Source organism: Salmo salar, chromosome ssa29, assembly GCF_905237065.1.
Source record: "Salmo salar chromosome ssa29, Ssal_v3.1, whole genome shotgun sequence".
Taxonomy (NCBI): Eukaryota; Metazoa; Chordata; class Actinopteri; order Salmoniformes; family Salmonidae; genus Salmo; species Salmo salar.
This window is the reverse complement of record NC_059470.1, coordinates 7,486,534-7,500,067: the sequence shown is the minus strand read 5'-3', so window position 1 is coordinate 7,500,067 and position 13,534 is coordinate 7,486,534. Positions and strand designations below refer to the sequence as shown.

Genomic DNA, 13,534 nt, shown 5'->3' with positions numbered 1-13,534 from the left:
GAGAAGTCTGCACACAATGCATCCCTGACCATGTCATGAAGTGGTCAGCCAGATCTGAACACAATCAGACCACAAAGCGACGTTTGTGCATCTAGACCCTTCTTTTCAATGCAATATTTGTTTTCTGATAGCAGAAGTTGCATGTAAGGGTCAACTGTAGACACTACCTCAGTTACTAAGACATGTGGCCAATACCGTACAAGCTACAGTGTCCCTATAAGGCTTAGACATGGAAGACAAAAGACAAATCTCAATTTACTTTGAGTCCAAACCTCATTTCACACTCCCAACTCACAGGAAAATAAAGCGTCGGGAAAAGGGCCTCATTAGCATTTTAACAGCAATATTTTGACAGAACCTAATCATCTGCAAATGTACATGGATTAACTAACATGGCTCATACGATTATGCACGATGAAGTGTGAGAGTAAGAAAAACCAAAAAAACCTTCACAGAGCCTGTGCAAACTAATGGGGTATTAAACAGATCACAACATTTCCTTTGCAACTTTGGGCGTTCACCCTCACATTTCAAGTCCTCCATGAAACCAGGCTGCTAAGAGAAGGACAAGGTAATTTGCTTTCATGGAGGACTGGCTTGAATTGTGAGGATGACCACACAATCTATTTTCAACATGAGCAAAATCTATTGGTTTTCAATCCAAAGTTGCAAAGAAATGTTGTGATCTGTTTAATAAACACTTAAGAGCCCAAACAAAATGGATGAAAAAGTGGTGGTATAGCAGCAACAGCAGCATCTAGTGATCCAAATCTGATACTTCCACACTTCTTTATGGTAAATAATGCAGACGACTTCAATGACTAATTTCTCTGAACAGTGGGAAAAAAACATCAGATTCACAGGGAATACATTACATAGTCTAAAGAAGCAATGCTCCAAACTGCATCTTTATAATACTTGTCAAGCATAGAGAACTGATACTGTATACTGGTTGTTGAGATGGGATTGCCGTGGGTTGCTTTTGACAAATGTTTTTATTCCTCATGCCTTACTCATTGGTAGGATGAAGTTTGTTCCAAATCGGATGTTGGGTATTATAATTATTTAATATTATCTGAATCCTATAAATTAAAATGGGCAATGGGTGCAATCAATTAGCTATATTTCCCTGAAATCATTTCAAATTTAAACAAAATAATGTTTCAGAAATGCCAATCTTACCTTATCTCTAAGTACAGGAACAATTTCAGAACAATCTGAGATGGTGGGTGTTATGGCTTGCTGAAATGACATGGAATGACTCACTTGGGGCTCCGGGTGGCGCAGCGGTCTAAGGCACTGCATCTATATCTAAGTAGTGCACTATATTTGGAATAAGGTGCTATTTGGAACACACACAAAGCCAACATGTCCGCTACTCTGCCCATGCCATGCTCCTGCTCTTAGAAGTGATGCCCACTTCTACACAAGCACACACTTTTATTTTTTATTTTTTTATTTCACCTTTATTTGACAAGGTAGGCCAGTTGAGAACACGTTCTCATTTACAACTGCGACCTGGCCAAGATAAAGCAAAGCAGTGAGACAAAAATAACACAGAGTTACACATAAACAAACGTACAGTCAATAACACAATAGAAAAATCTATGTACAGTTGTGCAAATGTAGCAGATTAGTGAGGTAAGGTAATAAATAGGCCATTGAGGTGAAATAATTACAATTTAGCATTAACACTGGAGTGATAGATGTGCAGTTGATGATGTGCAAGTAGAGATACTGGGGAGCAAAAGAGCAAGAAGATAAATAACAATATGGGGATGAGGTAGTTGGGTGTGCTATTTACAGATTGGCTGTGTAGAGGTACATTGATCGGTAAGCTGCTCTAACAGCTGAACCCTCTCTGACTCATGGTTCTCTTCAGCCCATTAAAACTGCTGTCTTCTCTCTTGTTTCACAGATGAACCACCATGTGACCTTGATCGTCCTGTGACATCACACCGACACTGAGACGGCGGGTGGGTGGAAGGACACACACGGAGGGATGCAGAGCAGAGCACAGGAGAGGAGAGCACAGGAGAGGCTACATACTTAAACAGCGCAGCTTTGCTCTGAGGAGGATTCAAGCCCCGTGTAGAGGATCTTGATACTATTTGGCTTTCTGCTAATACAGTCAAATAATAAGAGACATTCTTCTTTGTCATCCTGGTTTGTGTTGCAGTACACAAAAACACCAGCCTTTTACAACAAAGGGTTCCAAGCACCTTTTCATTTGTTTACGCAAGAGGATAAGAGTTGAGCACGTTCTCTCCTTCTGAAACTAGCCTTGTGAAACCAGCCCATTCTGTTAATAGTAACTGAAACGAAACGTGAGCGCAACGGTCAGTCTGCTCGACCAGGCTATCAAGGACCCATAATAACAATCCATAACAAAATGGAGACTCTGTCTCTCTCTCAGGACTCCATCTTGGAGTGTCAGATCTGTTTTAACTACTACAGCCCGCGGCGGAGGCCCAAGCTGCTGGACTGCAGACACACGTGCTGCTCCGTGTGCCTGACCCAGATGAGGTCCAGCCAGAAAGAGATCCGATGCCCCTGGTGCCGTGGCGTCACCAAACTCCCCGCCGGCTTTTCCGTCTCCCAGCTCCCCGACGACCCCGACATCATCACCGTTATCGCCATTCCGCACGCCTCCGAGCACACGCCGGTCTTTATCCGCCTGCCTAGCAATGGCTGCTACATGCTGCCCCTGCCTGTTGCCAAGGACAGGGCACTGTTACCAGGCGAACTGGGCTGCCGGTTCTTGCCAGGTGGCAGTGGGCAGCAGAAGGTGGATGTGGCGGTGGTGGCTATGCCTGAGTTGCAGCCCCTGGGTCTGGGGATGAGTCTCGAAGGCCTGGAGGAGACAGAGAGAAGGGGAGTTGGGGGAGGTGGTGGTGGAGGGGGGAAGGGCTCCACGTGGTCTGGGGTGTGTACAGTGATCCTGGTAGCCTGCGTCCTGCTCTTTCTCCTGGGAATCGTGCTCCACAACATGTCCTGTATCTCTAAACGCTTTACTGTCATCTCCTGCGGCTGAAGGGAGGGGCCAGAAGGCATGTCAAGCATGCCCCTCCCACCCCCTACTGTGGCTCCACCCCTCCTCAGCCAGGACTATGACGAGAATAAGGGATTTTACACATATCAGGGTTGGCCAAAGAAACTGCCAACAGACACACAGAGAGTGAGAGAGAGAGAGGGAGGGAGAGAGAAAGAGAGGAGGACAACCACGAACAAACTAGGGAAAGAAACTTGCCTCCAATTGTTGTCTTGGAGTTATTCTGGATACAAATGCAAATACTCTCTCCCTCTGATTTGGGGTACCCTGTGGACCTATGGACCTGGGGCCTATGGTAATTCACCATGGCTGATCTGTCCTGGTCTGTTTCTTTCTGTGGTCAGTAGAGTTACTTCAGTCAGTGATCATGTTGTTTAGCTAAGTGTCAGTACTGAGTACATATCTCCAGCTGGAGCTGCAATTTATAGTGTTAGGACTTTTTGGCAGACCTGGGATCAAATACTTTAACAATCTTTTCAAAAACTTTAAGGGATTGCTTGAGTCTGTCTGGAGTGACGGGTGGGCAGGGTTTGGCGTTTTGGGACTTTTCTATTGGTTTATTAAGCCAGGAAAGTTTAAACAGGCACAGATTTATTTTAAATTGATTTTTCAAGTAATTGAAACCCAGATCTGCTTCTAGGCTGATTTTGTCTTTGCTGCAATTTAGCAGTGTATACATTAACTATGTACAGTCCACCAAACCACCTTTGGCCAAGTGTTGCTCATAACGGGACTGAACAATCAATACTGGTGGTGGTGGTTCATTGTGGCTCTGTCCCAAATGGCACCCTATTCCTCATATAGTGCTCTATTTTGACCAAGGCCTATAGGGCTCTGGTCAAACATAGTGCACTTGAAAAACAAGTATTTTGCTGCACCTTAGATAACATCTGCAAATCTGTGTTTTTTATTTGATATTGGGAATAGGGTGCCATTTGGGAAGCAAGCCTGTATTTATTATTTTCTCAGAATCACTCTAACATTCTGAAAACAGTGTTTACTTACTGTTGCTCCAATATGTAATGCAGTACTGTATGTATGTATGTATGTATGTATGTATGTATGTATGTATGTATGTATGTATGTATGTATGTATGTATGTATGTATGTATGTATGTATGTATGTATCTGTTGGTATTTTGATCAATAATGTGTTAAACACAAAAACAGGGAAATATGTGATTGTGTGTTGTGCTATATACATATAAACCAGCCTATATTTGACAGAAAGCACACACTACATGTATTCAGTAGCCAGCCAGCCTAAAGTAATAATGATTAAGTTACTGTTGAGTCTTACAATTATTTGCCTAACCCCAATACCCTTCACTGAGAACAGATGGTCATTGCTTTTAATATTGAACTCTCTCGCTAAGTCCCAAATGGCACCCTGTTCCCTATATAGGGAACGGGGCACCATTTAGGATGCATCCTATGACTTTGACCTGCTTATCACGAGCGCCCACACACTCTATCTCTACTATCAATCTCCCTTTAGGTTAATACTATATTTGATGTTTGTATGGGGGGTGTTGGTTCACAGTGAGGTGGAGTGTGGGTGCTGGGAGGGGTTAGGAGTGGGTGGGTGGGGAGTCCCAGTCTTAATGCTAATTGCATTGATTTCTGAACCGTTTTAAATACTTTCTCTTCTATGTCGGTGTTTCTCTTCTTCTCTATGTGTTTCAAATGGCATACCATTCCCTGTATAGTGCACTACCTTCAACCGGGGCCGGTAGTGCCCTGGTCAAAGTAGTGCACTATATAGGGAATAGGGTGCAATGTGGGACACATCCCATGTCTTTGTTGTTGTTGCCAAAATTATTGTGATCCAGTTTCTACTGTATTAAAGCAATTGAGTGTTAACACCAACAAACAAACAGGGTGAACTATTTTGTATAGCAGCCATGTACAGAATGATTGTATTTATCCTTGTTGTCCTTCTTTCTATTTGTGTTCTACATGTTTACTTCTATCTGTCTGTAATAGTAGCCTGGTCTTGAATCAACTCTTATTGCAGCAGTTTAGAACCCTTGGTGGACAGTGTTTGGTAAATATGTGGTTGGACTGGTCTAGGATCAGTGCTAAAGACAGTGGGTTATTTAGGCACCTTATTAGGTTTTCAAAATTTCAATAACTTTCCCAACATTCCCCGAAATCCAGAAATCCTGGTTGGAACCAATAACAGCCAGAGAAATAGGAGGGTGTTGTAGAAATTTGAGACTTCAGTTGTTGTGGGGATTGGCTGTTTAGCTCTTACCTAGGGATAATTGCACTGGGTTTCTAGGCTAGCTATTAAACTGAGATTGTGCCATCTCACTTACTGACTGGCTTTTTAAGGAGTCCAATATGGAGTTACATTAGTGCCAAACATAGTAGCAGCCCAGGAGTTCTGTTTGATGTTTAGAGGGGAGGGATAGAGAAAGGGTGTGTGCCAAATGGCACCCTATTCCCTTTAAAGTGCACTACTTTTTGCCAGGGCCCCAAAGTGCACTATATAGGGAATAGGGTGCCGTTTGGGATGCAGGCATAGAGGTCATGCAGAGGTTCCATCATGGCCGCTGGTGGTCCCAGCATCCCCCTGCGATACACAGTAACTGGTGGCTCAATAGCTGACAACTTTTTTTTTCACTTATTGTAACAGACATTTTGAGGTGGTGCATATGAGTCAGCAAAAGAGCAATTGATTGTCAGCTATTGATTAATTGATCTAATGATACATAAGCCGCCCTGATTATTATTATATTAGATAAACTGAAGATGTATTGAAAATGCTGTAAATGTATGGTGCCAATAAACCAGACTAGTTCAGTTACATTGTCTGTAGATAGATACCGCAGTAAACAGTACCCACTGGGCATAAACTAGTTGAATTGATGTTGTTTGAATCAACGTGGAAAACTGATTTGATAAAAAGTCATCAGCGTAAAGACATTTTAGATTTTTTTCATCCAACTTTTAACCTAAATCCAATGACCTGGTGACATTTTTTGTTGATTTCACGTTGAATTTACCAAATGTAAATCAAAACTAGATGTTGAACTAACATCTGTGCCCAGTGGATAGTTAATATGGACGCAACTCAAGGCCTCACACCTAGCCAGGCTTTGGTTTGGTTCCCAAATTGCTACATATTCCCTATATAGTGCTGTACTTTTGAGTCCTATGGGTGTCTGTCTCCATCATAGCTAACCCCTTATCTGAAGGTCTAATGGCCAAAGGATTTCTTTAGGTCAGTGGTGGCTGTTGAGGGGAGGATGGCTCATAGATTGGAATGGAAAGTTACCTTTCCATGTATTCCATTCCAGCCATTACAATGGGCCTGTCGTCGGGTTTAAAGTGGCACCAGCCACCACTGCTTTAGATCAGTGTTGTTTGATGTAATAATACTTACAGCCTGTAAAATGACTTGAGCCAATGGACTCAGTGTGTTGGAAATCCCTGTTGTACTGCCAATAGTTCCATTGTTAAAAAATTCAATGCATGATGTGATGTTGCTTGGATGGAGTTAGTAGAGGTTGTGGTCTCATATGCAAATGAAGGTAAAGAGGAATGTCAAATAATATAGTTATAAAAGGTGTCTGTACACAACGTTTGATGAAGCTATGAAGCATTAGAATGGGGATTTTTGGACTGCCTCCCTGAGTAGAATGTGTCTCCCAAATGGCACCCTATTCCTTATATAGTGCACTACTTTTGACCAGAGCCCTATGAACCCTGGTCATAACTTGTACACTATATAGGGAAGAGGGTGCCAATTAGGCCACAACGATGGATACATTTTCTCACCTTTCTATCCCTTGAACACCTGTACTGTATGATTATGAGAGAGGGAAGGAGACCTAGGGTTGTCAGTCTGCTTGTGTGTTTGTCCGTCAGTGATGTACATTTCCTATAGTAGTTTCTGTTTGTGTCAGGGTTGACAGGAAAACACAGCTGTTTCAGTGATCTATTAAATTAACCATATGAAATTAACCAGCACTCTTTTCTCTTATTTATTTTTTCAACAATTATTTGTTATTTTAAATCAATGAATAGTCTTAAGAATAACAGACCCAGCAGCCTAGTTAGTTGGGTTTTGGGGCACAGAGTTGAACAGCAGACAGAGAAGTGTGAAGAAATATTATGGTTTTACTTACAGTGCTTGTAAGCCCACAGTGCAAACTTGATGGTGAAGACATGTATACATTTTCAGTCTAGGTATTCAAGGCAAAATAAATAGTTGAAAGTCAAGTTTGCTAACTACCTCTCTCAAAAAGTGCAGTATATAATGTCAGAACATCTGCTGTCTCAGCCACTGCCTGTCACCAAGAGTGTACCCCAAGGCTTGATCCTAGGCCCCTCGCTCTTCTCAACTTACATCAACAACATAGCTCAGGCAGTAGGAAGCTCTCTCATCCACTTATATGCAGATTAAACAGTTTTATACTCAGCTGGCCCCTCCCCCAAATGTTGTGTTAAATGCTCTACAACAAAGCTTTCTTAGTGTTTAACAAGCTTTCTCTGCCCTTAACCTTGTTCTGAATACCTCCAAAACAAAGGTAATGTGGTTTGGTCAGAAGAATGCCCCTATCCCCACAGGTGTGATTACTACCTCTGAGGGTTTAGAGCTTGAGGTAGTCACCTCATATAAGCACTTGGGAGTATGGCTAGACGGTACACTGTCCTTCTCTCAGCACATATCAAAGCTGCAGGCTAAAGTTAAATCTAGACTTGGTTTCCTCTATCGTAATCGCTCCTACCTCACCCCAGCTGCCAAACTAACACTGATTCAGATGACCGTCCTACCCATGCTAGATTATGGAGACATCATTTATAGATCGGTAGGTAAGGGTGCTCTCGAGCGGCTAGATGTTCTTTACCATTTGGCCATCAAATTTGCCACTAATGATCCTTATAGGACACATCACTGCACTCTATACTCTTCTGTAAACTGGTGATCTCTGTATACCCGGCGCAAGACCCACTGGTTGATGCTCATTTATAAAGCCCTCTTTGGCCTCACTCCCCCCTATCTGAGATATCTACTGCAGCCTTCATTCTCCACATACAACACTCGTTCTGCCAGTCACATTCTGTTAAAGGTCCCCAAAGCACACACATCCTTGGGTCGCTCGTCTTTTCAGTTCGCTGCAGCTAGCGACTGGAAAGAGCTGCAACAAACACTCAAACTGGACAGTTTTATCTCAACCTCTTCATTCAAAGACTCAATCATGGACACTCTTACTGACAGTTGTGGCTGCTTTGCGTGATGTATTGTCTCTACCTTCTTGCCCTTTGTGCTGTTGTCTGTGCCCAATAATGTTTGTACCATGTTTTGTGCTGCTACCATGTTGTTGTCATGTTGTGTTGCTACCATACTGTATTGTCATGTGTTGCTGCCATGCTATGTTGTTGTCTTGGGTCTTTATGTATTGTTGTGTTGTCTCTCTTGTCGTGATGTGTGTTTTGACCTATATTTGTATTTTATTTATTTTTATTTTTAATCCCAGCCCCCGTTCCCGCATGAGGCCTTTTGCCTTTTGGTAGGCCGTCATTGTAAATAAGAATATGTTCTTAACTGACTTGCCTAGTTAAATAAAGGTTAAATAAAAGTTTTAATTGACAAACGGACAGGGCAATAGGCTACCAAGACTAGGATACATACCGTAGCAACCTAACAAAAATGACTAGCGAATACAAAAGACTAGCCTACAAAAAGAGCAGCCTAACAAAAAGAGAAGGGCGACATGTTAAAAGTTCCAACCCAACTTAGCTATTTAGTGACATTTATCATGTTTATCTTTACTTTTTTTGTACAGAAAGTTCATATTATTATCACATATGATCGCCAAGCACTCTGGACATCAGATCGACAGCTACTAACCTCAATTTCGACTTCAAATACGACTTCAACTCCGACTCAGCTGTTCCACTGTTCATACCGGACCTTATTAATTTATTCAATGGGCTACCGAAACGCTGCAGGCATAGACACAGGAGACGAGGTGGAATCCTGGTGAAATTGAGGTGAAGAGAAATAGGGCTCCCCTCTGTTCTATTGGCAAATGTTCAGTCACTCGAGAATAAGATGGATGAGCTTAGTTTGAGAGTCTGCTATCAGTGAGACTGAAATATTATGTCTTACTGAAATGTGGCTGGAAGATGACGCTATGCACGTAGTACACCGTGGATTCTCCATGTAGCGGCAGGATCAAACGCCGGATTCGGGGAGGTCGAAAGGAGGAGCGTGTTTTTTTATAAATAACAACTGGTGTGCAGCTTCAAGTGGGAAGGAAATCTCAAGCTTTTGCTCACCTGATATAGAATACCTCATGGTAAGCTGCAGACCCTTTTTTTCTTCAAAGACAGTTCTCATCCGTAATTATAAACCATAATTATAAAAATAAAAAAAACATAATGGTGATTGGAAATAGTAAAGTAATTATCAGTAAATGTAATAAGGGAGTGGACGTTATTTAGAATAAGGGTTACATTGACAAAATCGTCCCTCTGAAATGAAAATGGATGGCCCTCCCTTCAGCAAAATATATTTTACCTAAACCCTCCCTGAACGCTTGGTTAAAAAACAAGTGACCCTCTCCTATACCTAAAATAATAATGAAAACAAATTGGGTAGCAGAGAACATGTCTACCGTTTACTCTCACTTCTTCAACAGACCAGAGCCTTAGATACGCAATTTTAGAAACTGTTCATCGTCCTGGAAGCATTACATTGCAACGTAGAAATATCGATAACACACAGGGCTGAGGGCCAGAAAGTTGCGAGTTCGCAAATCACCGTGGACTAGAGTAGGGGTGGAAAGATCTCCATTATAATAAAATGACTGCATGAATCTATTGTCGCATCATATCAGCCCAGACAGAGTAGGTCTACCGACACTAAAAAAATGTAAGTTTCAACAGCTGGCTACTCTTTTTCCATGGATTAACCCAACGAAAGTGTTTCCCTAAAAGCTGTCTGGGTTTAAACATCTACTATTGTACAGAAAGTGAATAGCTTAATTAATTGGTAGTGACAGAATTAGATTCCTTCCCAAGCAGTCAGCCTCTGAATGTCAAAGAAACAAATTATTGTGCAGCTTGTTCCTTACATAAAGCATCAAAGACCAAAGCGTTTTTATAGATCACTTTATATAATCGGATGCATTTTATTTTCTGCAAAATCTTAAAATAGCAAGTGGTAGGCTGGTGCTTTTTGCCATTTTCTTTAGTAAAAGGGAGACCTATGGCATACCCTCCCATACTCCCTCAATTAGGTTCCCGAGTGGCGCAGCGGTCTAAGGTACTGCATCTCAGTGCAAGAGGTGTCACTATAGTGCCTGGTTTGAATCCAGGCTCTATCACATCCGGCTGTGATTGGGAGACCTATAGAGCGGCGCACAATTGGCCCAGCGTCGTACAGATTTGGCCGGAGTAAACCGTTGTAAATAAGAACTTGTTCTTAACTAACTTGCCTAGTTAAATAAATAAAACATTTTTTTTTTTAAATGAAGAGTCTTGGTTTTAACTTAACAGCCCTTCGCTGACACAGAGGTAGCATATTTCAAGAGTGCATGGTGGGTGGAGAAATTGACCGACACATCTAAGAATATAGCAGCCTATAGCCTTATTTCGTCTATCAAACAGGTAGGCCGACCACTTATTGCTTAAATAGGAAGAAACAGGCTCCAACACAAAGCCCTCTTGTTATTAGTAAAGTCTAATTAAAATGAAAATGATTTTAATTACTTATACCACCATGAGCTGTCCATTTCAGATTGATTGTGACGCAGCTGCTGCTACAAGTTTCAGCACAACAATGTAAATGTCACGCTCTGACCTGAGAGAGCCGTTTTATTTCTCTATTTTGTTAGGTCAGGGTGTGGGGTGGGCATTCTATGTGATGTATTTCTGCACTTTGGTCCACTCCTTCATCTTCAGACGACAGCCATTACAGTAAATTACTAGAATCTGGGTTATTGTGAGGTCAGTAACTCTGAAAAATACATCATGGGCAAGAAAATAATTGTTTTTAATAAAATCAATTATATTAGTAGCAAGCTATCAAAATTGACCTCCGGTCCTCATCTTCACGCTCTCCTTCTCAAACTGAACAGAAAATAGTATGGGTATCCAACAGGTCGATCACGAGCTACTAGTTGTTCGCAGCCCACCTACGAGTAGCTTGCCAAACAATTCTGAAAGTACATGGCAATTTTCCCGTTTCCTCTGCAAACTGTCATAAACAAATCTCACAAGTATCAGATGCCGCAAGCTCCTAGCTACTATTTAATCAAGGCAACATTGACATTATTCAACACCTGGTTAACGACTATTGGCTTAATAAAAAGCCAAACCTACCACAATATCTGCCAATTATTTCCAACAATATTGCCTCTGTCTGTCTGTGTGGTGCGCACTTTTGATTAGCACTTTGTGTGTAGCCAGTAATTCCCCCTTAAACTTCTCAATGAAATGTTAACTGCAAAGTAGGCTTACCTGGCAGAAGTATATCATTAGTAAGTAAACAATTTCGATCTTTTATTTGTTAATTGAAAACGTTGCCATGAAATGAGCAGCAGTACAGAACCATCCCTAGACCAGCTCATTAGAAGGCACATTCCTCATAATATGGGCAATTAAAGGGCCAGAAGCGCAATTAAAAGGAAATTACACTCAAAAATCTAAATTTGTTAGTTTTCTTCCATTCTTCCATTTAAGTATGACATGGACTCAGAACATCCAATTTAGTTGTTTCTCTATGAACAATTATATGAACACCTAACATAAGACACCCAACATAAGAATCACTCAATCTAAGCATGAATGTAAATAAGCACTATTGCTAACACATAAATATTTTTTTATTTTCTATTTTATTTCACCTTTATTTAACCAGCTAGGCCAGTTGAAAACAATTTCTCATTTACAACTGCGACCTGGCCAAGATAATATGAACTCTTGCTTGAACAGGGATAAATACGCAACTTTCATTACATGTGACAGTGTGAGATAACAAACAATAGTTTTTGGTACAAACCCCTATCGTCAACACTACTACCTGATCCATCAGCTTGACTTCTTATGAACAATGGCTGGACCTAACCAAACAAAGGTCAATTGGGCTTTTAAGCTGTGGTGTGTATTCATGGATGCCAAGGGAAGCCAGATTTCACAGAAAATTTTACCAATAAAAAAATATAATCAAAATAAAATGATTTGTCTTTCACCTCTCTGTGTTCAATAATTTTCTTTCAATTCGCAATTGGCTAAATATATTTCACCAGAGAAAGCATCCGAGCAAGCAAAACAGAGAATGTCTCAGTATGTTTACCCCATGTATCTGATGCTGTCTGGCCAAAAAGAGTATGATATTGTTGCCGCCTGTAGTGTTTAATTCAATTGCATGGGAAGCCAGCGAGCATTTGGCCTCTCTTGAAAATAGTTTTTATAAATGAATAGCCAATCGGCATTGAGCTAAACTGAATTAGCTCAACTGTGAATAGTCCTGCTGTACCAAAAATAAGTGTCAAGGGATTTGGATTTGGTTTCATACCAATCATATCAAAGGCAAAAATAATATAAAGAAAGCCATTTCACGTGACATTAAAACCTGACATTTTAAGTCATTGACAGAAAAAAATGTAATTGTTGCATCTCATTGTGTCGTTGTCCTCCGGTGGCTAGCTAGCCAGCTAAAATTGTCCCTTTGCTAAATTAGCCATGGATGTAGTCTGATTGATCAGGCTGTAATTGATCAGGCTGTAATACACAATCAGTTGGTATATACAGCCTGAAAGTAATTCCTTTTAAAATCGTGAAAATGTTACATATAAGCCAGAATGTTGAATATAATGTTAAAGTTTACTCTACTGGTTGTCTGTGCAGTTTGTCCTTCAGCTGCTCAAAATTTTGGACAAAATATCCAAAGGAAAGTATGGTTTACATAACTTTTTTAGAGAGCCGGTCAGTTCGGCCTAGGTAAATTTAGTTTTATATTGGATATTCAGTTTTCTGTCATTAATAGCTATCGAAACAAGCATGCCATAACAATGAAAATGGCGTATTCTGTATCAGGATTTCTATCTTTAAAAAAAAATCTAAAATTCACACAAAAAAAGTGTCAATTGTTCTCCATCCTCCCCTGATTCAGAATGTTTCATTTTCATTGTCATGGCATGCTTGGTTCAATAACTTTTGACGAGAGAACCAAATAGTTTCTTTAGAGATAAATCAGATCGAGCCCAAACTGTACGATGTAGTAGGAAGTTGTACTTTCCAACAGGCCAATATTCTAAATAGTTCAGCGAAGAAAATGTGGTAGTTAATAACTACAATGACCAAAATCCATTGCGAGCTTACTAGTCCGGTCTGTGTGGGGCAGACAAGGAGACCAAGAGAAGAGACAAAGGAATGCATGATCGAAAGGAATAAAGAGCAGTTACTTCATGAGGTATCTCTACCTGAAAATATGTGATCTAAGTGATTGATAGTTGGTATTCA

The 13,534-nt window shown here is 40.9% G+C and overlaps 1 protein-coding gene across 1 annotated transcript in view; it reads left to right on the top strand.

Moving 5' to 3' along the window:
* The window catches only part of LOC106590060 (E3 ubiquitin-protein ligase RNF152), a 112,110-nt gene extending 105,086 nt beyond the window's left edge, over positions 1 to 7,024 (top strand). The window contains exon 2 of the mRNA XM_014180573.2: positions 1,919 to 7,024. Within this exon, the coding sequence (XP_014036048.1) occupies positions 2,393 to 3,034 (642 nt within the window). The 5' untranslated portion in view covers positions 1,919 to 2,392 and the 3' untranslated portion in view covers positions 3,035 to 7,024. The remainder of the gene's footprint in view (positions 1 to 1,918) is intronic.
* The last annotated feature ends 6,510 nt before the right edge of the window (positions 7,025 to 13,534 follow it).